General features: G+C 34.8%; 1 protein-coding gene and 1 long non-coding RNA gene across 9 annotated transcripts in view; one reads left to right on the forward strand and one right to left on the reverse strand.

Moving 5' to 3' along the window:
- The window catches only part of LOC309622492 (uncharacterized protein), a 639,059-nt gene that overhangs the window by 418,004 nt on the left and 195,136 nt on the right, over positions 1–25,919 (reverse strand). For 3 of the 8 annotated variants that reach the window (XM_082378571.1, XM_082378570.1, XM_082378569.1), the window contains exon 2: positions 8,693–8,778. In XM_082378571.1, the coding sequence (XP_082234697.1) occupies positions 8,693–8,716 (24 nt within the window). In that variant the 5' untranslated portion in view covers positions 8,717–8,778. Of the gene's footprint in view, positions 1–1,371; positions 13,523–25,919 lie in introns of those variants that run through there. The other 5 variants (XR_014240904.1, XR_014240905.1, XR_014240906.1 and 2 more) reach the window with 3 other exon arrangements.
- The window catches only part of LOC309622537, a 67,549-nt gene that overhangs the window by 24,273 nt on the left and 17,357 nt on the right, over positions 1–25,919 (forward strand). The gene's annotated exons all lie outside the window — the stretch shown is intronic.

Genomic DNA, 25,919 nt, shown 5'->3' on the forward strand with positions numbered 1-25,919 from the left:
ACAGTTTAATCAGATGCTGTAGCTTCAATGATGGTTTGCTCATAAAAACTGGATTATAAAAGTATCCATATGTTACTTTTATGAATTGTGATTTCTTAATTTTACATCAATATCATTGATGCCAAAATGATGGGATAAAATATAACTCAGTTCCACAAATTTCTCTCCTGGGGTAAAACTGGGGGCAGATAGCCCAAGTTTTTAAGGTGAAGTTTCTTCTTTGATTTTCTTCACATCTACAAATACCACTACCTAAGTAAAAGCTAAACCCAGGTCTTCAGTAATTTCAAAAACTCTTTGGACTTTTGGTTTAAATGTCTGCTTTTTAATAAGAAAATATAATTTGTTACCAAATTCAAAATACTGAGAATCGTTTTTGCCCTCTGTGAAAAAGAGCCGGTGTGTGTGTGCCTGGTAGCTCCACCTCAGCTCGTGGTAAGGTAACTCCCAGTTTACTTAAGTGAACCTTAGAATTGTCCTTATATGTAGGTGAAAAGAACAGGAATTTAAATAGCATGAATTAAAGATCAATAAAATGAGAGTCCACTAAACCAAAAAAAAATTATTTCACCTAACATTGTCTATACTGGAAATTTCAATAGAAAACAAATCGATTAATTGTATCATATGAGATAAGGCTTAGAATGCAAATGCATTTTACAGGACAAATTGACAAGTTCAATGTAATTTGTAAATGAATGATATCAGACTCTTACTGAAAGTTTTCACCTTAATAAAAGCAGTTGCAGGGAGAGTCTGAAGGCAGTGGATGCCCAAATTTAACATATTGGACAGGGAGGGGGAATGACACAGAAAGAGAAGGCAGTGTTGCCTTAGATTAATGTCATAATTAGTCCCATTATCCAGCCATACTGGGACTATAGTGATTCTCAAATAGTTCTTGACACCTCAAATGTACTACTGTGTTTCATTTCTTCAACATATTTATTGAGCTCCTACTATCTCTCAGGCATTCAGGATATAGCAGTGAACAAAATTAACGAAACTCCCTGCCCTCAAAGAACTTCCAGCCTGGACAATAAGTATATAAACAAGCACACTATATATTATGTTAGAGTTAAAAGAGCTTCAGAGATGAATAAAGTAAGGAAAGAAAATAAGATTTTGGTATTGGTAGGTTTGTAATCTTAAATTGGGCACTGATAGAAGGTATAGAAAGGTAATTAAAGACCTGAAAGAGATGAGGGAACAAGACATGCAACTATGCTAGGGAAGGGCATGATGAAATATTGGAAAAGCCTGGTGTGGAAACAACTTTGTTGCATTTCACTCCAGCCATGTCTGTGGGCCCCCTTCATAGTATATGTAGTTCAGCTTATTGCTGGGATTTCTAATTCTGTTCACATAATTTTATATATATATATATATATATATATATGTGTATAATACACATAAGCATGTGTGTTGATATTTAGGTACATCCTCACACACAATTATGTATTTATATTTATTGTATAAATTCTATTTATGAAAAATTTTTTCATGATCAACATTTCAACTGATCTTATCTAATAGACAGGAATGGGGCATAATGAATTAGACTAGAAAGAAATCTTTCTGTTCTCTGTATATCTTTCAAAATAAGAGTTAAAAAGCTTATCAGAGTATTTTTAACTGAGAGGGTAATTTAGAGACAAAAATGAGAATACACACTGTTATAGCTCATTAAGTCTTTTTAAAAAAATAAGCTCCCTAATTTAACAGTTAAAGACCTAATCAATTTTATAATTAGGAGCTACTGTACTTCTTTTTTAAAAACTTTATTTTCATCTTCAGATGAAAATTATGACAATTCTGCAATATCTTCCTAGTTTAAAAAAATTACTATATATGTTTGTGAAATTCAAGGGACACTGTCAACCCCAGTGAAGTCAGAATGGCCCAGATTTGCAACCCCGTTTATCTTCATAAGGACAGTCTGACTGTGACACCTCACCTTACATTCTATAGAGGGGCTACATATAATATTAAGGGATTTTTACAGAAAAACATGCAGCTTAAAAAAAAAGAAACAGCCTTTCTGTAACAAATCAATGTATTGCACTCAATAGCTGCGGCTTACATCCGATTTGGGAGATTTTATGAAAGGGAAAAGGAGAGAAGGAAATGAAGGCAAGAGGAATGGGAAGGAAAATGAAAAAAATGATACTGCCTAGCTACAAGCTGCAGAGGGAAATTAATATTCAAAAGGTTAAGGTGTCTGTGAAATGTATGTAATGAGTAACACTCATAGTTTGTTACTATAGGTTCATTGCCTCTAATGTTGAGGACGGCACATGGATAATTTACGATTCCCATTGTCCCCTCTGCAGGGATTAATTCTGAATTATTTATGTACCTATATACGCAGAGAACTGAAACATTTTAGTTAAAGTCAGCGACTCACTCATAGTCTTGAAATTATGCAGCCCTTGTTGCTAAAAATGATGTTAGCCTCTTGTGATTTAAGTCATAACATTTTATTTTCAGTCCCACTGAGAGAGAAGGCATACAGGAGGGGGTAAAAAAAAGATATATTTTTTTTCCAGAATAAATCTCAGAATGCATTTTTTAAAGATGTAAATAGATAATGGTAATTTTGTTGAGTCAAATTATTGTTGTAGAGAGCATGTAAGTAAACCTTTATTTTATTCATGATTTGTGTTTTGTATTGGAATACTCTCTGACTTCATACTTCAATACTCTGTTTTCATACTGGGATCTTTAAATACGAAGCCTCTGCATTTCAATAAAGGGAATTCCACCTACGTACTAATTAATCAAAGAATGAAATTTCATTTTTGGAAAATTGTTCTAATCCATTCAGATTTCACACCAAACCATTTCATTTAGTCAACTGAATTCAGAAAAAGTACTATTTCCACTTACACTCCTGCGATTACTCACTGTTGTTAAAGGCTCCTTTGACTATATCAGAATTAATGAAAAAAAATGCAGGTATTACACACTTCCCTGAAAAAATAACAGATTATATTCTGAACTCCATTATGTGTTTGATAGGTGCTAACCTTGTCAGCAAAAGACTATCTTGCAATTTTTAATAAATTGGAATTTGAAACTGTGTATATTTAACATGCATTTTTTTGCTTGTTTTGGTGTAAATTATAGGTTCCATATCAAAATTTTGATTGAAAAAATCAAAATGCCTTATATACAATATTTTTTAGAAAAAAAATCTGAATTATAAAAGTCTCCAAACAACTGACCCTGGGCCTTTGGAATTCAGATTACTCAGTCTCTTCTGATCTTAGGAATCATGTTTCCCTAATAACTAGGGTGCATCTCAAGTAGACACAATGCTGGATAGGGTATTGAGTATGAAAATAGATAAGGAATTCAAAGTTTGCAAAAGCAAAAGAATTTATACATATATATGCACCTATAAGGCATCAATTTCCCTTTTAGCGCCCACCCCATACAATTCAACAATTGCTAATAAATTAGGAGGAGGGGCATATTGATGTACTGCTTGACTCTAACACAAAGAAGTGTAGTTAGCAAAAAGCTGCAGTGGGTAATGAACAGTATTTTAACTCGGCAGTTTAACCTCCTTGTCTGTCAGCTGTGACCTTTTACCAACCCCAATGAGAGTCTGATTTCTCACTTTTGCTACTCACTGCTGGATGAGTGAATGTAGAATTTGACAGCGAGAGGTTTTACATGAAAAGGAAAGGTACTTAAAAAGCATGTTTTGTGATGATAGGCTACATTTATTCACTGTTCATTACGCTGGGTGCAGCAGCAGCGTTGGTGGATTGATTGGGTGTGAGCGGCTTGTCTGCTGTGGAAGTGAAGAGGCGTTATTGACCTGCATGGGAGCCTGAGTGACCTCTAGATGACCCCCGTTTCACCTGAAATTGACCTTGAAAACAACCTAGGGTTCACTCCCATTTAAATAGAGGGAAATTCTTCAAACAGCATGTGGATTATTAGAATTGATATATTGAGCATTTCCTTTTTTCTTTCCTCCCTATTTTTTTTTTTTTTTTAACTTTTACAGAGGTAAATGCGTGTAGGGGGTAAGGCGAGTGTTGGCTTTTAAATTTCCAGACCCTGCAGCTGCTCTGCTTGGTGTTTGTACAGATTTATGGAGGGAGCCAACCAGACTTTGGACTGCTTGATGTAAAATTTTACCATTCATCATTATTGATTACAGTCCACACTCTGTGACAGAGCCCAAACCTTACTATGACAATTGCTATTCCAGTTGTTATGGACCATAATGGGCCATAGGGATGATTTAAAGGAGCACAATAGCTATCTGTAATTACACATGAATAATCCATGAATTCTACACCACAACGCTTATGATCAAACTCTAACAACCCAGGCTTGAGACATTTATTCTTGTTCTGTCTTTGGCACCTGTGCCAAAAGTTGCCAATTTATGAAAATTTAAGCACAACAAACTTACCCTTCCCATTTTCAAAGTTAAGTTTTCATTCTTAGTTAAAAATAAATCACACTCTTGGAAAGTGATAGAATACTGCCTTTTTACAGATGGTATAATCAGTAATTGAACTTACTTCTTATTTGGAAAGGATGCCCATTATTATGTCATCAATTAGCATCAAGTAAATATATTAGATATTTGGTAGAATAGCTGGTAGAACCAGAAGAAAGAAAATAGAACATTTATTATTATCGTTTTCACTTTTTAAAAAAATGTTTTACTTGAAGCCTTTAGTCTCTTATTTGGCCAAAAAGTTAAAGGGAAAAAAAAAATGAAGACCATATACTACGTTCAACGGTACAATGGAAATGTGATAGGTCTTACACAAGTTTTAATAACTGTTGAAACTAATACACTAACAAAGGGATTCATATCTTATACCTCAACAGTAAATTATTCTCTAATTTTATGTGGAATGGGGAGATGGAGAAAATGTATGCTCACTGAACTTATGTTAATGTGTGGCCTCTAAGGTCTAGAGTGCTGGCACAAACACACCTAATAAAAAAAAAAATCACATTTATTAGTGGCTCCTTAAGATATTCCCGTGTCTACAATATATCTTGGAGTGGAGACCACCCTATGGATATGGTCATTTTAAATATATTTTTAGGAGTGACCAATTTTTTCCTTGGTATTTCCAGAAGACTCCAACACTTACTATAGATCCAAGAATGGGATATCTATGCAAAGTTTTTGAAAGCTTGCTTCTTCTAGCTCTTAGAATTTGCGTAACCAATGGCTAGATTTAGACCATTTTGAGATTTTGATTTCCTGACAATTTAGGGGAAAAGTTTTGGCAGTGTTTTGGGTCTGTCCACCACGTATTCCAGAAAAGTGTCCCTTCTGCCTGGCTTATGACAACATTTCAGTAGTCCAACCTGTTTGGGGCATGGTAGTCTTGTTTAACTCAGAAGCATTTTTCATACTGTTCAAATATTTACATGCGGGGCTACAGGCTTATTAGCAATCTGGTGAAGTATTTGTAAATCTGGATCAAAATTCTGACAGGATATTTATTGCATTGACTTGACCTATTTTCTATCTAAAGCCTTACTCCATAATTCTTGTTTCATTTGATGTTAATCCTATGCATAAAAGGCAGTAACCAAGACATTTGTACACAGTAACGCTCTAGCATCCACACAGGAGAATTCTACTAATCTGAGTCCCCCCATACCTCCCTCAGCTTGTGAGGGAGGTGCTTACACGTGTGACTGTTTCAGAGCTCCACGAGGCCCTAGCTTAACCAATGCATGTTATCTATTACATTTTATTTTCCTCCTCTCTCAATACAGTGATAAACCACTGCAAGGGTCCTCAGCAGGTTAGAGGACTTGCCAATTACAATTATTCTAATTTAGGATTATATTATGCTTTTTTAATTCTTGGGAACATTTCTTCCCTTCAAATCATTCTAATATTGAAATGTGTTTTGGGTATTCTGTTAAGTGGGTTTCACTGCAAGACTGAAATGTAACACTTAAGTTTTTAAAAATAACTACTTTAAAATTAAATAAAAGATGACAGTTTTTTTCCCGAGTCAGGTAAAGGATTTTTTTCAAATATTATTTTCTTCTAACTGTTCCCATTTGTCTATACATCAAATAAACTCAAATCAGGGACATGTTTTCTTGAACAGCAAATTCCTTATGGAATACAACAAAAATAAAGACTTGTAATTGGTATGACATTAGAAACCCATGTACTTATCTAGTCAGCCTCCATCTCATCTTTGTTCCTACCTCTCTGTAAAGGGTAAGGCAGTTTTGCCCAAAGGAAGAAATAAAAGGGAATCCTCGTTAAAAGGTACATTAACGGAAAAAGAACAGCTTTATTGGGGACATGTGCAGAAAGAGATGTTTGAGTAGTAAATGATAATTTACTTTTGAGGTATATTAAAAAGGTTTAATCTTACTGATCATGAGTTAAATTGGATGTTTTAATCAGTTAGTGAGTGCCAAAAATAATTATGCCAGAGCGCTTAGTCTGCAGAACGTGTACACAAAGCATATAAATCCTTTGCTTCCCCAGGGATTTCTCAGAATAACACACAACTAAGAGACAAAAGCGATATCAAACTCATATAAATTAACATTGCAAATGATCTGAAAAATATAATAAATAACATGATCCCATCACTTTGAATATGCAGCACAAGGAAGGGTGTCCAACATAAATATACGCATCAATCTTCTGTATCCTTACTAAACTTTTTCAGTAAACTTTTATTCCATTTATTTCCTACAGTTCAATTCAAGGTCATTCCTTTCATTGAGAGAGTGGGGCTGGGTGACAGAGCATAGAAATCTGTGTTTCTTTTAGAAATGAATGTGGAAAATAAGATTATTTTCCTAATGAGTTTTTATTGAGGAAGTAAAATAAAGGAGTTGGATCCAAGGACCTTGCGAGTCCTTTGAAGTTCCAAAATTTCTGTGATTTTAAGATTAATACTGGCCACAATTTTGATACTACCAAATAAGTAAGCGATTATAAAGATATGGGTAAAATCACTTCAACTCTTGCATAATGAGTTTTGAACTGAATTATTTCTAAAATACTAACAGTTACAAAGGTTAGTAACCGTTAACTAACAAAGGTTAGTAACTGTTAACTAACAGTAGACCATATGCTTAATTCCATTTATGTGAAAAATGTAAATAATACGTGTAATTTTATGTGTTAAATTTGCCACACCACCTTAAATCCTAATTTAGATTTCTTTTTACAAATCTACATGAACTAAGTACATCTTGATAGTTTGGTTCATTTACAATATTATAATCTGAAAAGTGATATCTTCACCATTTTTTACTTTGATAATTGGACAATTTTTTAAAGTGCAAACAGCATTTCCTAACATAATAATAAAATCTTTTGGGCCATATATTACTTCCAGTTACTATTTAAAAGTATTTTTTAAGTGTAAGAAAATGATTAAAGTTTAGGTAGCCACACAGAAAAAAATTAAAAGTTCCTAAAATGTGTGTTTCTCTTTAAACAGTAGAATTCACCCTGGAATATTTATTCATGTTTGATGTAAAAGCTTATCATTTTCTGGAGGTTGATGATTATTGAAAGCTAAAAGAAGAGTGGGATGAGGTTAAGTGAATCATCAGTTACACATCTGATGCTTTTCCCATCGTGTAACTTAATTGGTTTACACTGATTTTGTACTGGAGTATTTAAGGACAACATGGGGGCTTTTCTGCAGATCTGAACAGCTGCTTGATTTGTTAATGAACAAGGTTATCAGTAGCCAATTGCTCACAGCTGAAAAACTGCATGCTCCTGGTTAGTCCATTGGAAAGGCAATTTTTTAGATGTGGCTTTTGTGTTTGACACTGTTGCCTTTCGGGTGATTTGGGTACATCTACCCGTCCCTTTTGTAACCCAGTTTCATTACATGCAAAAGAGAACTACTACTACAAATTTTTACTCTGTGTAATGGATATAAGGATGAGCTAGAATTACTCCTCTTTAGAGCATAGGAATAAATGTGTCCCCTTTATCGTGTATCATGTATCAGTTATCACTACTCTTACTGGGGATCAAATATCCCTTTGAGAAGCTTATAAAAGGTACAGACCTCTACCCACAAGTTTGTGTATAAGTACACACGCACAAGTGCAACATTTTTGCAACAATATGAATATGTTCATATATGTCAGATTAAGAGACAATTCAACAGAATTATTTTGAAATCGACTTCGTTTAGTGCCCAAAGAATGCTACTTTAAATAGAAAAGAATTTCTAACCAATCATATGGGAAAGGAGCAATTAGGTAACACGTAATAAAGTAAAGAAATATTAAATGTTTTGCTTCAAATAATGGGCCATACCTCATGGACAACAAAATGTATATTTGCAAAAGGAATATATACATTCAATTGTGTTACCTCTCCTAGGACCAGGATCACTGAAAAACTATTTTGTACTTACCTGAGCGATGTAGTACTTCATCAGATATGCAGTTTTCATTTTTTTCTAGATTTTCAGTGTAATTTCAATCATAAGCTAAATAACAGATACATATGTATATAGTTAATAACCATTCTGAAAATGAGATTTAGAAGTGAATTCAGTGCTCTTCAATGTGTTATTTGTTATTCTCTCCTATTCCAGTAGTTTCCTTAAATATTATCTTATCCAGAAGAGATACTTTAAATGACTGGACAGTCACAGACTTTGTTTTTAAATTTCATTACTTTACTTACCTTGGTAGTTAATAATTCTTCCATTCGGAGAATACACGCAGAATAATCAAATGCTGAAATGTCAATAGTGATATCTCATTGAAATTCTAAAAAAGAGATGAAGAAACTTCATAAATACATTTGAACTTAAATTTTCAAGTTAGATTTTTATTTGGTACATTATCATTAATGAACACATTATTTTCATCATTTCATTTCCAGAGAATATTATCTTGGTTTACAAAAATAAGAAGTCTGTTTGATTTTTTTTTAACTTGAAATTTAAAAGGAAAAGCCTCCGTGGTCAGGCATTATAATTATTTTCTTGCATATACCTTTAATTCCTTTGCCACTCTCTTGATTCTGGTTAAAACCAGATTTCTTCCTCCTCTGCTCCCACGTACGTACAGCTGAATCTGACTAGAGAAAAACAGCCCATCATGCTGACTGGTCTCACTTTATATTGCTGTTCATAGCCTACAGCCTTAATGATGTCATATAATCATTAAATATGTCTCTAGTCCATTCACACTTCTATTCTCCTAGACAAGTATTTCACATCTTCTCACTCTTCAGACCTCCACATCCTCTTCCCTGTCTTGACTCAGCTGATGACATTTTTTTTCCTTCACTGAAAAAAAATTGAAGCAGAGAAGAACCTCCAAAGAATCTACCCTTCACATTTCCCAGTACATATACTTGCATGCTCTGCCTTCCTGCCTGATGTCATTCATTCAATTTCCAAGCTCTTTTCTCAGTGAAAGTCTGAATTTCATACAAGTTCCCATCTTTCATCCTTACTCAAGGGCATAGCACCAGAAATTCTGCCCCTCAGTTAATTCTATAACACTCTTTGCTAGACCTTCCATTGGCATATGGGAAATAAGATGCTGATTATAATATTATTTCTCACATCTTAAGACAGACATTTTTTTCATCTTTTTGTTCCCTTTTCAGCAAAACTCCTCAGCAGACTTTCCTATTCTATGTCTAATTCCTCTCCTCCTATTCTTTATTAATGTCACCCTAGTCTGGACCACCACCACCACCACTGCCAAATTCCTCTCTTTGATCACAGCTCCATAATAGTACACCCACTGGTCAATTCCAAGTCCCTGTCCTACTTGGCTTATCAGCAATCCAGAGTTGATTACTCTCTCTTCCTTGAGACATTTCCTTCGCCTGATTTCCAGGCCACAGTCTCATTATTTTTCTCCTCATGCCTCCTTCTGTCTCCTTTACTGGTTCTTCCTCTTCTCCTAGGCCTCTTAATTTGAATGATTCCCAGAACTCATTCTTTGATCCCCTCTTTTCCATCTATGCCCCATTCCTTGGTGATCTCACATTGTTCCATGGCTTTAAATAGTGTCTATATGCTTACACTTGCAAATGTATGTTTCTAATTTAAATATCTCTCCTGAATTGATGACCTGACATAAGCCATGTACATGTCTAATACACAAATCCGATATATGTCCAAATCTGATCTTCTCTCCCCAAATCTGTTCTACCTACAGCCAGTTGATGACAACACTATCCTTTAGGCCAAAAACCATGTTTAATCCATCTGCAAATCTCATCAGCTCCACCTTCAAATACCTAGGATCTAACCACCTCTCACCTCTCTGCTACCATCCTAGTCAAAACCACCTTTTTCTCTCATCACCATGGCAGATCTCCCAGCATATAAGCTTCTTCCCTACAATTTACTCATAGTGCATCAAAACAGAGCAATTCTATAAAATGTAGTTATGATCATGTCCTATCACTGTTAAAACTCAGCAATGACTCTCCATTTCAGTTAGAGTAAAAGCCAAGATCCTTACAACAGCCTAAAATTACCAACATGAACTGGGGCTTGCTTCCTCTCATCCCATTTTTCATTACTCTCCCTCTTTCTTGCTGATGCCACTCCAGCTCCACGGAACTGCTTGAGGCCATTGCTCTAGTTATTTTCTTTATCCAGACCATTCTTCCTGCAGATATTCATTAAACAAACACTTTTCTTCCAAGTCTTTGCTCAAATCTTATAATGTGGCCTAAGAAACACATTTAATACTGCAAACTGAACTTCTTCCCCCAAAACTCTTGATCCTCCTCAACCTGCTCTAAGTTTTCTTTACATCTATAGCATTTTTCTACTTATAATTCATTATATAATTTACAAATTTATTACATTTATTTTTAATTTCTGTTTTCTCTTATCACTAGACTACAAGTTTGAGAAGGCACCAGTCATTTTCTGTTTTGTTGACTCATGTATCACCACTTTTTTTAAGACCGCGCCTGGCACTTATCCATGAATATCTGTTGAAGAACTTTGGTTAAAAAATTAGCAGGAATTCAAAACATATGTATATTTAATGCCCTTTTGAAAGTTCTCATTAAATGTCTCAAAATCTGTATACTTTGGTTTGCAAATCTTAATTTTAAACCTAAAAATTTCAGTTAAATATTCCAATAGTTTCATTTCTTCAATATTTGTTAAACACTGTCTCTGTAATAGTAGTTTCAAGGAATTCATATTCAGAGACAAGAGACAGACAAACGTCTACCATAGTATAATATACTATAATAAGTGCTGTGATAGAGTTATGCACAGGATATTATGAGAGTATAGGAAACCTAACCTGAGGAATTCTCCACCAACTGGCAAGGAGAAGGTTCTGAATTGGAGCAGAGGAGGGGATGTCATTTAATCAGTTAATACATAGTATGTGCTTACTGCATGTCAGGTGCAGTGAGGGTCATGGGGTAGAAATCCTTTCAGCAAGCTGAGTCTGAAGTACCCATATGACATTTAAGTCACAATAACTTGGTGACTTTTCTATGAACAGGTCTTGAGCCCAACAGTGTTGTCTGGGCTGGAAACCATCCCCATATAACTGGTGGTTGAATTAGTAGGCATATATGAGATTTCTCAAAGAAATAAAGCTATAGATAGAAATTAGAAAATGTAAGATCTATCATAATTTCTAAAAAATCTACTTTATTATTCAAGTATATAATGTAAATCAGAAAAAAATTTTAAAAATAAAATAACATTAGAAATTAGGAGAAAAAAGCACAACATATTCCCTATTCCCCTCTCTCCCAATTCTGCCAGATAAACTTTTCTAAGATTTTGAAAAATTTTTCTTAACACATATATATTTTATACATTGAAGTGTTAATTTTAAAGATTTCATAGAATATATTGATTTAATAAAGTTTAAGAATTTTAAATGCATTTTATTAGGATTACATATTTTATGACAATCTTTTTCTAATATGTTTTATTTCACGAAGTGATATACATCTCTATATATACTATAAGGACACATTAAGACCTTTGATAGTTAAAGCTTATCAATAACAAACTACAAAAGTAGAGAGGTAAATTTCCAAGTTATCTGTATAATACTGTATTTAAAGTAAAGTGAATAAATCAGTTAGTAAAAACCAGATCCTATCAGGTGGAATTCAGTAGCTTCTAGCAGTCCAAAGTTCTCACGGAGAACAATCGGGAGAAAGTGATAAAACACACAAATCATTTGTTTGAAGACATTGGAGAGCTGCTGAGGCACCAAGAACTGGAGGGTCTAAAACTTCAGGGAGGGGAGAATCTTGAGTGAGTGAGCTGACTTTTGCAGCTGCTTTTACCACGGAGCCTTTGCCCAATCTAGGCTTGAACAGGAGACTGAGAATTAGGGTTTTGGACTAATAGAGTGTTACTTCTAGGAAACAGAAAAACCAAAAGAGCTTCTGATAAAGATTCGGAAGGGAGGCTTAAGTATATGGCTGGGTTTTACCTCAAAAGAATGACCAGATTCTGGGGCTGTACGGAGTAGGAGGCTAAAAGTTAAAGCATAAAATCTCTGAAAAGTAGTCTGAGGATTTTATCAGCCTCACAGAATAAAAGAATATGAGATCTGCCAAGATAATGGGGCCACAAAGTCTTCTCCATCCACTCAACTGGAAACTCTAGAGGTTCACGATGAACCAGTGATAGGCCAAGCCATATCTGAGCTACAATGCAGCATCAAAACAGCACGTCCTTGATTCACTCGGGTGATCAGCTTTCACTACTTTTGTCTACCAAAGAAAAGAGTGAACCCATTCTAAAGAAAGATAACATCAGCTGCAGCCCCCACAGCTTTTATATATAATATTTGACATTTAATAAAAAATTATTTGGCACACCAAAGACAAAACTCCGTGCATGAAAACCAACAAGGAGAAAAAAACACACTCAGGTCCATAGATCGTCTAATTGTTAGAGTTAAGGGACAGGTTCTAAAATAATTATGATAAATATATTCATAAGAATGAGGGAAATCAAGATAAAAGAGGGAAAATTTTAACACTGAATTAAACCTTTAAAGAGAATCAAATGGAAATTCTAGAACTGAAAAATAAAATATCTGAAATTAGGGACCTATTAAATGGTATCAATAGCATGTTAGACACAGCAGAAAACTGTTCAAAAGAATAGAATATGTCCAGGTCAGCAGACTATATCGAAATGATGAACAAAGGCAGGGGGAAGGAAAGATACATTAAAGACAACGAAAAGCATAAAAAAATGTGGGACAAGTGAAAACAGTCTAATATGTATGTAACTGGACTCCTAGAAGAAGGGAAGAGAGAGAGAGAGAATGGGAGGTAAAGAATATTCAAAGAGATACTGGCTGCAAATGTTCCAAAACTTATAAAAGACATTGACCCATTGATTTGAGAAGTTCTATGAATCCCACGCAGAATAATTGCAAAGAAACTATACCAAAGCACATCATAAGAAGATTGTTCATAAGGCAAAGACAACTGAAAGTTAATCAGCTGTGACAATGAATGAACTACACCACACACACACACACAAATCTATGAATCTAAAAATGAGAATCTAAAAAAATCTATGAATTTCTAAATGAGAGAAGGCAGGCACAAAACTCTATGTTCTGCATAATTGCATTTATATAAAGATCAAAAATAGGTAACTCCAAATCTTTAGTGCTAAAAGTCAAGAGGGAGAATAGTGACTAGAAAAAGGTACAAGTCAAATCTGGGGTCTAGTAAAGTTCTAATTCTTAATCTTGGGGCTGGTTACAAATAGGTATGTTCACTTTGCACAAATTCATGATATACGTTTAGGATACTTTACTTTTCTGTATGTATTTTATGCTTTACTAAAAATTTACGTTAATAAAAAAATGGATACTGTAGGAGGAGAATACAGTCCCAGGTCAATGTGGTGGCTGGAAAATGGAAGTTAAATAAAAATCAACTAGGAAAGTTGGATTTGGCCCATTGGGATTGTCTACCTGAAATATGACTCAAAAACATAAAAAATGAAATGATCATAATTATTAAATAGCCTTGAAGTTCTGTAATAAACAAACACAAGGACCTGTGAAAAACATTTTGGTAAGGAAATGTTTAAACCTCCCAAAATTCTGATTTCCGGATATTGACAATGCTTTAACTAATGGCAGCAAAGAACAAATTTTTGAGTCAGATAAAAATTGTAGGATTTAATGTTCTAAGGAACCAAAAGAAAGCAAACAAAAAACATCTAATTTTTTAAAGTAATAAATATATACAATTTTACCATTTTTTACACAGTGCTGCCAACTGTATAATTTTCTAGTGGATTTCCTTCTTTTCAGTCTTGATTGTTTGACAATTTTTAAATAATGGTATTAGAATTTAAGTGAAAATAGAAAACAAAATATGAAATGCACAAGTCAGTGGGGGTGTATATACTTAGGCATAGAATTAAGGTGTAAATTTTTGGAAAAGGATATAATTCTAGCTTACTTATGGGGATTACAGATATGCTACATGATAAGAGATGTGACAGAAAAGCTGATTCAGTAGCAATAATAGTAGGTGATATATTAGCAATATAACTAAGTGCCAACCAAAGTCTTTCACAGTTACTATGCCAGGACTAAAATAGAAATCAGACACATGTTTCTATCAGATGGGGTTCACTGGTAAGATGCAGCTGTTGCAGTCAGCGCAGAAATTGAAGATAAATAAATTCATACTTTAAGAGCTTACAGCATCTTCTGGTAATTGAAATTCAGGTTTCATTTTAAATGACACAAAGTACCAAATAATGAGACATTAGGTGATTTCAAACACCTTGCCAAGTAGTGAGTCTCAAAGCACACATCAAAAATCTCTACATAATCATTTGTTTTCAGTTCAATTAATTCTTACAATGTACTGTGGCAAAGACTGATAGTTGCCTCTCAATATCCATTCCTCGCCTCTTTTTTACCAACAGAATCCCAGTTTTTGATGGACTGCCATGCACTCAGCTAAAAGACTACATTTCCCAACTTCCTTTGCAGATGCAGCTATGTGACTGAGACTGAGTCAGTAAAATGAAAATTAAGTATTATATACTTGAAGAGAGGGGAGTCATCCCTTATCTTTTCTTCCCTTATCCTGTTTTCTAGAACATACATATGACAACTGGAGTTCCACTAGCTACCTTGGATTCCATGGGCACACATTAGGAGTAAGAGAGGGATGATCCAAAAGGAACACGATACCCGAGTAGCTTTGGAGCAGCCAGACCAGCCCTGTTCTGCCTACTTCAGGGAATTTTTAACACCAGAGAAAAATTAACTTTCTAGCCCACAATTATTTAGAAGCGCTGTAATATGCAACTAAACCTAAATCTGATGCAAGTACATGTTAAATATAGGAAGTGGTGTGTACGTGCTGTTACAAAAAATTACAAAAGGGAAATAAAGCTCACTTTTGCACAGTGGAGGAAACCTTAGAATTTAACATGAGTGGAAGCGTAGGCATTGTTCACGCTGTTCTTCAGTAAGTGAAAAATGATACTTTGGTAAGAAGTGCAATTTAATCTTATCTTTCTGATCTAATTTAAAGAAGGTAATTTAGATCTATTATCTGCCATAATTAAGAAGTCAAATGAAGATTAAAACTAAAATAAGTCAAGATCTCATTGGGTAAAATATCTAAACTACCTTATGAATACACTAGACATTTGAAGAGTGAATTCAGATAATCACTTCCATTCATTAAATGTATTCAGGGTTCTGAGTTATGTGGGATGCATGATCATTGTATTGTAATCTAATGATAACATAAAGATAAACCTAATCAGTTGTGGACGATACAAAATACCAAACCAAACTAGCCATCCCTTAATTCATGTGGTTATATAAATCCGTGTTTAAGATCACTTAAAATAAGAAAGGCTTAGAACTAGGATTCTCTTCTTGAAAGCACCACCAGAACAATACTGGATCCTCTACTTTCTGCCCTCTTGATTAGTAATTAGAAAACAAAAATCAAGATATAACTAGATATAATCCAAGATAAAACTGACTCCGAGATATAAGAAAAAATGTCCCTAGAGTTCTGAGATCCATGCATAAGTGTCTTCTGCCCCTGAGAGAACAATCATTCTGAGTTTGCTTTTCGATGAAAAGTATGTAATATTATTTGGTAGGAAATACCCCCGGTTCATATAGATTTAGGACACAAAGTCCAGTATGAGTTCAGAGTTATTTTGTAACCAGAGCACTTAAAAGCTTGTAATAGTGAAAGAAATAAAGAAGTAATTGTTCCAACTATTTATGTATGTATATTTCTGTTACATATATGAAATCATGTTACCACCGAAAAATCCCTATGTAGGCCTCATTCTGTAGCTGTGTACACACCATAGACATATTTAAATATATCCAAAACATTCACAGGACTAACATTTCAAACATTTACCCTTCCTGTGGGCACCCACATTTTGCCTTGAAAATTACTCCAAACTTTCCTGTTCTCTAACTCTGATAAAAACGCTCTTAGGTCCCTGGTTTGAACACCCAGTATTGATTCAATGTCATTGCTCTGTTATACGTCCACACATTCTTTTCAATTCCTCCCATAAAGAGAGGGAGTCTGGGGAAATTCTCTGGCGGTCCAGTGGTTAGGACTCCACACTCTTACTGCCAAGGGCTCAGGTTCGATCCCTGATCAGGGAACTAAAATCCCACAAGCCACACAGTGTGGCCAAAATAAAAAGGGAGAGAGAGGAAGTCTATTTCCCTACCCACTGAATTTGGGCTAGTTTTATGATTTGCTTTATAATGAATAACATATGACAGAATTGAAGTTGAATAAGTTGTGTACAAGTTGTGTGATGTTGCCCTGAGACTGGCGTGTGAGGAGCCAATCTAGGCTCCTGTAGGGTAACAGTCCATGAAGAACTGAGGCTCCCCAGCCAACAGTCTACACCATCTGCCATCTTGGACATTCTAGCCCATCAGATTCTCCAGTGAAATGTAAATCACCTGAGAAACCAAGAGGCAAAAATCAGCAAAGGAATTTCCCAAACTCATGATAGATAGTATATCGTTGCTGTGTTAAGCCAAAGAATTTAAGGTTGTCTTGTTATGGGGAATAGAGAGTTGATATAGTATCTCATCTTCTTCTCTCCCAGTAGACCCCCAGATTGATGACTTGGGTTTGAACCATCTAACTTAGTTCTGGCTTTTTTCAAATATCTACTATTAAAACACAACTTGAGGAACATTTTCCCCCTATTTTCATGGTCTGCAGCCATAGTAAAGATATCCAGTCTTTGAACTACTACTGTCTCTGCCTCACCCAGGCCCTGTAACTCTGTCCTATTTATTGTCTACCTCCTTCTCTGGGATGCCACTGACCCGGTCTGCTCTGTCTATACACCAGAATGGAATCCTTAGATATCAGTCAGATTCACCCAGATTCACCCAGTAAGGTTCTTCTTTAATGCCTCAAAAAAAATGTTAATTCTGTACTTGAAAATGGCCATAGGATGAATAAACAAGGACAAAAATGCACACCTGAAAGAACTGATTAAATAGATAATTTAAGAATATATATATAATGTAATAGATATTGGTTGACATACCACAAAGTATAAAATCTTGAAGTATACATGTCCTGTGGCTGGGGGGCTAACTACCAAGCTTTCCCCATTTGGGTATAGGTGAAGTCTTTAAACTTAAGTCCTCAAACACCTAAGTCTTCATTCTGCTTTGAATAGCACAGGCTTGGTTTTACCCTCTACACATATTTTAATCTTCTAGTTCTCAAACTGATTTGCTAATTTCAGAATAAGCTTGGCCTATCATCAATTGTTCAATGCCTAGTCTGAGCTTCATACAGATCATCAACCAAGATACCATGGTATACATATTTCTGATCCTGAATAGTGGGGAGTGTATCCATGTAATTACAATAAATATTCCTATAATGTATTAGGATTTCTGCAAAAGTTTCGTTGAAAATGGGATTCATGAAGTGACTGATGCAATCGTGACAATAGAGGTTTCTGTAGTTTCTGCTTTTCTATCGAGAAAAATGTAATAGATTGATTGCGGCATTGGAGATTCTCTCCTTGACTCATAGTTTCTTTCTCCCTTAATTGTCACTTTTTATTTATAATCAAGTGCCCTTATATTTTATTCAAAGCATTTTGTCACATAACTATGTATACCCATTGCAGACTATTTACAGTCTCCCAGCTATCAGCTGCTTCCTCTAATTGTCTGCCATCCCAAATTAAACTATTTAACCACTGTTAAGTTTTTGTGAAATTCTGGTGTATAGCTAAGTAAAGTTAACGATATTTTTAATAGCCTTCTCCTCTTCTGTTAGTAAATCCTTAAATATTTTCTCCTTTCATGGAGCTCAGAGAATATGGTCTACTATATGTTTACTAGAGAATCGTAGAACAATTTATATTTTTATACAATTCTTTGGCCAAAATGAAGCTCAATATACAAAGTCTAGAAATACAATGATATTTTTATCAAAATAGCCCACATTTTTTGTGTTCAATAATGGAAAGACAAAATTAGACCATTCTGCACATCTGGGCCAATTTAACCATCATTGCTGCCCCACCTGTTAAGTTAATTCCTATTTCTCATCAAGGGGAGGATATAATGCCTACTCTAGGGTAATGGCATGGTAATTCTACATAACGTCAGACTTAACAATTTTTATATTTAATAGGGTTCTGGAACGCAATTTCCACCGTAGGAGTCGGGGGTGTTTCCCACACCAACAAGCAATCCTGACACCAGCTGAGAGCCCTAAATTTAATTCAATCCTGAAATCACCTGGAGATAGATTCCACAGGTTGAGGGCTCAGTCCCACAAGACTGCTCTCCCCCCCACCCCCCAACTTCCCTGCCACGTCCCCAGCACACACACTCACTTCAGATGCCAGTCTCAAGTCCAGGTTGTTACCTGAACTTTTGACCAACTGGCTGTAAATTAGAGGTTCCCACAAACCCCACTCAACCCTTAGGTTCCATTAATTTGCTAGAGTGGCTCACACAACTCAGGAAACCCGTTTACTTACTAGATTACTGGTGTATTACAGGATATAACTCAGGAACAGCCAGATGGAAGAGATGTACAGGGCAAGGTACGGGGAAAGGGTGTGGAGCTTCCTTGCCCTCTCTGGGTGCACCACTCTCCTACCACCTCCACCAACGTGAAAACTCCCAGAACCCTCTCCTCTTGAGTTTTTAATGGAGGCTTCATTACACAGGCATGACTGATTAGATCATTAGCCATTGGTGATTGAATGAACCTTTAGCGCCTTCTCTCCTCCCCAGAACTCAAGGTGTGGGACTAAAAGTTCTACCCCCCTGTGGTTGGTTCACCTGACAACCAGCCCCCATCCTTAGGTGCTTTCCAAAAGTCACCTCATTAACATAAACCTCGTTGTGGTGGTTAGGGGCTTGTTATGAATAACAATCCTTTGCCTTTATGACTCTGAATCATTTTCAGGAACTGAGGACCAGAGACTAAATATTATACAAAAGATGCTCCCACTGCTCTTATCACTCAGGAAATTCCAAGAGTTTTGGGAGCAGTGAGCCAGGAACTATGGATGAAGACAAAATTCATGTGAGAAATATGTATTTGGACATCCGAATGACCAAATATATATTTCTTATAAATCACAATGTTGCAATATTATAATTTGTAACCCAGATTTGATCATTGGTCTCTGGATATTTTTCTGAGCCTAATATTTCACCTTATTCTTAAGTTCTGGAAATGGTACATCCTTGGAGTTCTATGTCCTCTGAGAACTAAGTTCTGTCTTGTTCCTTCCAGGGACTAGAGCAGAGGTCACAAACTCAAATTCCCACAGACACTAGCGAGACACATAGTGAGTGAGACTGGCGAGATGCAAGGTAGTAAAGAATGTTGAGGCTTACAAGTCCCATGTGAAAAGGACAGCTGCTTAGCTGTGACAGATTGTTGCCATATAGGAAAACTAAATCTGTTATTTTCTTATCCTCCAATTATTTCAAAAAAAACCCCTAAAATCCATATTTTTCTAAGAAATTTCCCAAAGCTTTAAATGTTGGCAAATAACGTAATAATAACAACCTTAGTCATACACACATACACTCACACTCAGGCACACACCCTCCTGTGGGCAAAATCTGGCTCAGGGTTCCATTTTGCAAATTTGGGGTTAGAGCTTTGTCTCAGAAACCTTGGCTATCTGATAAATGGGAATCTTTATATGAATAAGATATTAATAATAACAAATCTTTCTTTGCAGAAATGTAGAGGTATTTTCAAGTTAGAAGAGAAATAGACTCTCTTAAAAAAAAAAAAAGATTCAGAACACTCTGGAGTGGCAGTATGGCTGAGAGCTTGGAGTGACAGCTCTGGAGCCACACTGCCCATCTCTAAATCCTGCTTCTACAGCTTATTAGCCATGTGACCTTGGGCAAGTTAATTAAACCTTCTGTGCTTCAGTTTGTTTTCACAGTTGAGGTGATTATAAAAATAGTAATGCCTACCTCATAGTACTATAAGAGTTAAATGAGCTAATTTTTTGTGAATCTCTTAAATCAGTGACTAGCATATAACTGCTATATATATGTTTGTTGAATAAATTCCACATAAATGTATTGTCTTTGAAACATTTTTGTAGTGAAAAGGTAGAATGAACAAGCTTACCCTTGATTAAGTTGCTTGAAATGTCCTATAGGGACCAGGTAAGAAATGTAAGTCTATCAACCCAGATCACTGGGGGAAAATTCACAGTGTGAGGAGACCATCATGTCCCAAGGAACCTCTGAAAGGAGGCCTAGAGTTATTCTGCTTTATTCTCTTTGTTAAAAAGGCAACTAGGATTGTTCACAAAGACTCAGGCTCTCAGCCAATAATTCCTTACTACCCAAGAGAAGTTTCTATAGCATGAAAGTGAATGGGATTATTCTGTTAAAATGACCTTTAAAAGAAACCAGAACTTCAACTAAATTAAGAAGAGATATACATTCACAATATAGGTTTTAACTTATCTCAGAAGCAATCTTTGGATTTATAAAGTAGTTGTGTCAGTAGGTAAGGAGGAGTAGAAATTACCTCCTTTCTGATGTCTACGTGAATTGTCAACATAGTTACAAGTGAAAAATAAGCTAAGTCAGAGATGAGAATCCATAAAAGACAGGGAGGTCTTCCATCTCATGACATCATCATGAGAAGTTGTTTACATGGAAATGACTAATTCTTGTTGTCAGTTTTCATTTCCCAAATTCATCCTTGATAGAATCAAGATGTGAAGTTTCCTAGGTAGATTGGGAATAAAGATAATATCTGACTTTTATGGGACAAGTGTTCTAGGTTATTGAAAAGAATGTATCGAAAAATGTGTTTTACTATACGCAGTACTTAGGATTTGGCTAAGATTCAGTGGTTCTCCATGGGGGAGTGATTTTTCTCCTCAAAGACTATTTTGGTTGTCACAAGTGGGTGGGAAGGTGTTTTTGGCATCTAATGAGAAGAAGTCAGGGATGGTGCTGTACATCCTACAATGCACAGGACAGTCTCCAAAACAAAGAATCACTTGACCCCCAAATGTCAATAATGCCAAAGATGAGAAACCCTGAAGTCAAGTGGAGTGATGTTTAATACTCTATCTTGTGCTAAATTACAAAGACAAAAACTGTATTTTAACAGAGTTCCACTACATAATACTGATAATTTTGATTACACAGTGTGATACGAAACAAAGAACATGATTTTAGTTTCAGGTGAAACTGGTTTAAATCCTATCTCTTCCACTTTTTAACTATATGAGCTTGGATCCGTCTGTGTCTTGGTTTTCTCATCTATAAAATGATGATATTAATAATACCTAATTCAAAGAGTAATTGTGAAAAAAAAATAAGTTCTTGTACACAAACTACCTAGAACAGTGGCTGGCCCATAGGAAGCCCCATATGAACGTTAGCTAAAAACATACATAAGTGAATGATGTTAAATAAAACAGATGTAAAATGCTTATCTTCCTATAGCAAATTCCTCCTCTTTTAACCTAGTTGGTGAAATAAAAAATATGACGTTGACTTTAGTCTTAGCAAGGAGCATAATAATTTTACAGTGCCGCACCTGTTATTCTTCAGTTCTTTCCATTGTATTCCAGTCTGGCTCACCTCTACTATTTATACAACACTAAGCAATGCAAAGGTGTAAAGCATGATTCCTATGTCTTTTCTCTAGTTCAGGCATTCCTAATTGTTGAAAATTAAAGTTTATTTTATGTGGCATATTTCAAGCTTTTGTTTCATTCAGCTATGGCATCAATTCAAGAAAGGATCAAATGAAATAACAGCTGTACACAATTTTCTGATATATTTGTAAAGGTTTTTCTTTTTTTTTAATGGAAGGATCTTGAACTCTATAATGTACAGAAAAGTATACATATTTTCCAAATTGTTTTTTAAATTGACTGGTTGTATTTTTCTAGAATTTCTGTTTTTTTCTGTCTTTCACTTTTTCCCAGTGTCCTTCAGAAAAGGCATATCAGATACTTCAGGATATCTTCACTTTTCTGAAGACTGAAATAAGAATTAAAAAGTGTAGTGAAATACTCAGCCATCATGATATTTTTGGTAGAGTTGTGTTCTTTTTAATTGTGGGCTTTGCATTCATTGGGAATAAAAAATCTGTTTACTCTGCTGGAGAAATTAGGCTCTGAAGAGATTGTTTTAGTTCTCTGTTTATGATGATTTGTTAGCTCTCAACTGCAGAAATAATTTTGTTGTTTACATTAATCTATGGTGGCAGTATTAACTTCACATCATACATAAATATAATTATTGATCATTACCAGCTGTAATTCAGTGTTAGAATTACAGATTTACATAATTGTGCTATTAAGTATAAACTTGAACTTCATATCTGGGGTCAGAAATAACTGGAGGCAGTAGAAACAAAATTCTGATTATATGTCATTCATATTTTAATACACACTGTTGCAATTTTGATCAGTGTTAATGTAAATTTTTTTATGTACTTTACAGCAATGAGATGCTAATGGGTGGAAATTATAGCAATATTGATATAGCTAATAAAATGTAATACATTAGTAAGAAAGGATATTTATTATATGCTTCAACTATTACTGTACATTATCTGCCTAAGGAATGTGAGCTTCATCGCAGGTGAAGAAAGGTTTTTGAACCAAACACTATAAGCTTCTTCTCATTGACAGTCATGATTTTTCTGTTCTGTGTCTTTTATACTGATGTGCATTCAAAAAGGGCAATTCCACTTCTGTGACATTAAAATATTCTCTCTTGATATAATTAGTATGTGAAAAACATTCTATGATAATCAAAGTTATCTAGAAATATTCTTGTCTAGAAATATTTTTTAAGATGCTACATATGTCTGCATCATTTAAGTCAATAAATGGATTATATACAAACAATGCAGTAAGGCCTAAGTTCTAACCTTAGAAACTCAATAAGCTAAAATGCTTCATGAACACCAATACTTGCAAGCAAACTTTCAAATGAAGTAATTTGGGTTATGATATCAAAAACTCAGTGGACTTCTAACTTTTTAACACTAAATTGAGACTTTTTTAGAGCTATCGTTTTGGGGATTTAGAAAATTAAAACTGGAAAGGATCATAAATATTAATTAAGCTACTTTTGTTTTCTTTTACTGATTCCTGTATATTATTGAATTGTATGAGATTGCCATTCTTGTGGATCAAAACTGATCAAATATCACCAATTTCATATGGTCCATCCCAACTATATATCCATCTATTCATGTGCCTATCTATCTGTCTACCTATCTATATCAATCTACCTTTCTAAATATTTTTTTCAAAGTAAAGATAATAAATACTTGTGGACAAAATTCCAAAATACAACAAAGGTAAAAATAAAACACAGAATTAATTTTTCCTTTTCTCTCTTATCCTTAGTTAGTTCTTCTGCCCTAATTCAATTTTTAAATTGTGATTTATCTATTTGTATAAATGGTGTTATACAAATGGCTCTTATTCTGCAACTTGCTTTTATTTAACTTTTTAAACAATTTTTAAATTGTGTTAAAATCACATAACATAAATTTACCGTCTTAAACATTCTTTGTTTATATTTTGTTTTTGTTTTTGTTTTTTTTTGGCTACACCACGAGGTTTTTGGGATCTTATTTCCCCTGACTAGAGATCGAACCCATGACCTCTGCAGTGGAAGCACAGAGTCCTAACCACTGGACCACCAGGTCTTATACATTCTTAAGTGTAGAGCTCAGTAGTAAGTATATTCACATTGTTGTGCATTCAGTCTCTAGAACTCTTTTCATCTTGCAAAGCTGAAACTCTATACTCATTAAATAATTCTCTATTCCTCCCTCTTCTCAGTCTCTGGCAACCATCATTCTACTTTCTGTCTCTATGAATTTGACTATTTTAGGTACGTCGTATGTGACATCACATAGTATTTGTCTTATTTTGACTGGCTTATTTAGCTTAGTATAATGTTCTCAAGTTTCATCTATATTTTAGCATAGATCAGAATTTCCTTCCTTTTCATGGCTAAATAATATTCCATTGTATGCAATACCACATTATGTTTATTCATTCATCCATCATTGGACACTTAGGTTGCTTCCACCTTTTGGCTATTGTGAATAGTGCTACAATGAACATGGGTGTGCAAATATGTCTTTGAGACCCTGCTTTCAACTCTACTGGGTAGATATCTAGAATTGGAATTGTCAGATCTTATGGTAAATCTATTTTTAATTTTTTGAGAACAGCCATACTATTTTTCATAGCAGCTGCACCATTTTACATTCAAACCAACAGTGCACAAGTGTTCCAGTTTCTCCACATCCTCACCAAAATGTCTTTACCACTTTGTGACAAGGATCACCTTTCCTACAGTTTCCAGTAACATGTTCCTCGTACCTATCTGAGACCTCATCAGAATGACCTTTAACGTCATATTTCTATTAACAATCTGTTAAAGGCAATGTGGGCTATTTTTTGTGTGTGTGTGTGCATTTACTGGCCATTCAGTTTTCCATGAAATGCCTATTCAAATGTCTTGCTCATTTTAAAACCAGATACTGATGGTTATACAGGCAGACCTCAGAGATATTGCAGGTTCAGTTCCAAACCATTGCAATAAAAGGAATATCACAATGAAGTGAGTCACACAAATATTTTGGTTTCCAAGTGCATAAAAAAGTTATGTTTACAGTATATTGTAGTCTATTAAGCGTGCAATAGCATTATGTCCAAAATACAATGTGTATACCTCAATTTAAAAATACCTTATTGCTGAGAAATGCTAACCATCATCCGAGCCTTCAGCGAGTCATAGTAGTAACATCAAAGATTACTGATCACGGATGACCATAACAAATATGATAATAATGAAAAAGTTTGAAATATTACAAAATTACCAAAATGTGACACAGAGACACAACGTGAGCAAACGTTGTTGGAAAAATGGTGCCGACAGACTTGCTCAATGCACGCTTGCCACAAACCTTCAATTTCTAAAAAACATAATATCTGCAAAGTGCAATAAAACAAGGTATGCTTGTATATAATGTTATCTTTACTCTTTAATATGTTTATATAAAAGATATTTATATAAGATATATTCCATCTAATGTACAATTGTATTAAATACTGCGTTCATGTGTATATACATGTAGGTGGGTATGCTCATCAAAGAAATGGAAAAATTATTCATATTTAGATTGTCACATTTACAGACTCCTTTGTGTAAAATAAGTTAAAAAGAAGGGGATATATGGTTATCTTTCTATTAAACAGATCTAGTATTTTCCCCTCTAGGACATTCTAGTATCAATGCAGTGTCAATAGAACATTCAGACTTTAGGGTAGCACCAAAGGGATGACAGTTAAAATATGGTACAAAAGGAA

The sequence above is a fragment of the Balaenoptera borealis genome, assembly GCF_965194805.1.
Source record: "Balaenoptera borealis genome assembly, chromosome: 2".
Classification (NCBI taxonomy): domain Eukaryota; kingdom Metazoa; phylum Chordata; class Mammalia; order Artiodactyla; family Balaenopteridae; genus Balaenoptera; species Balaenoptera borealis.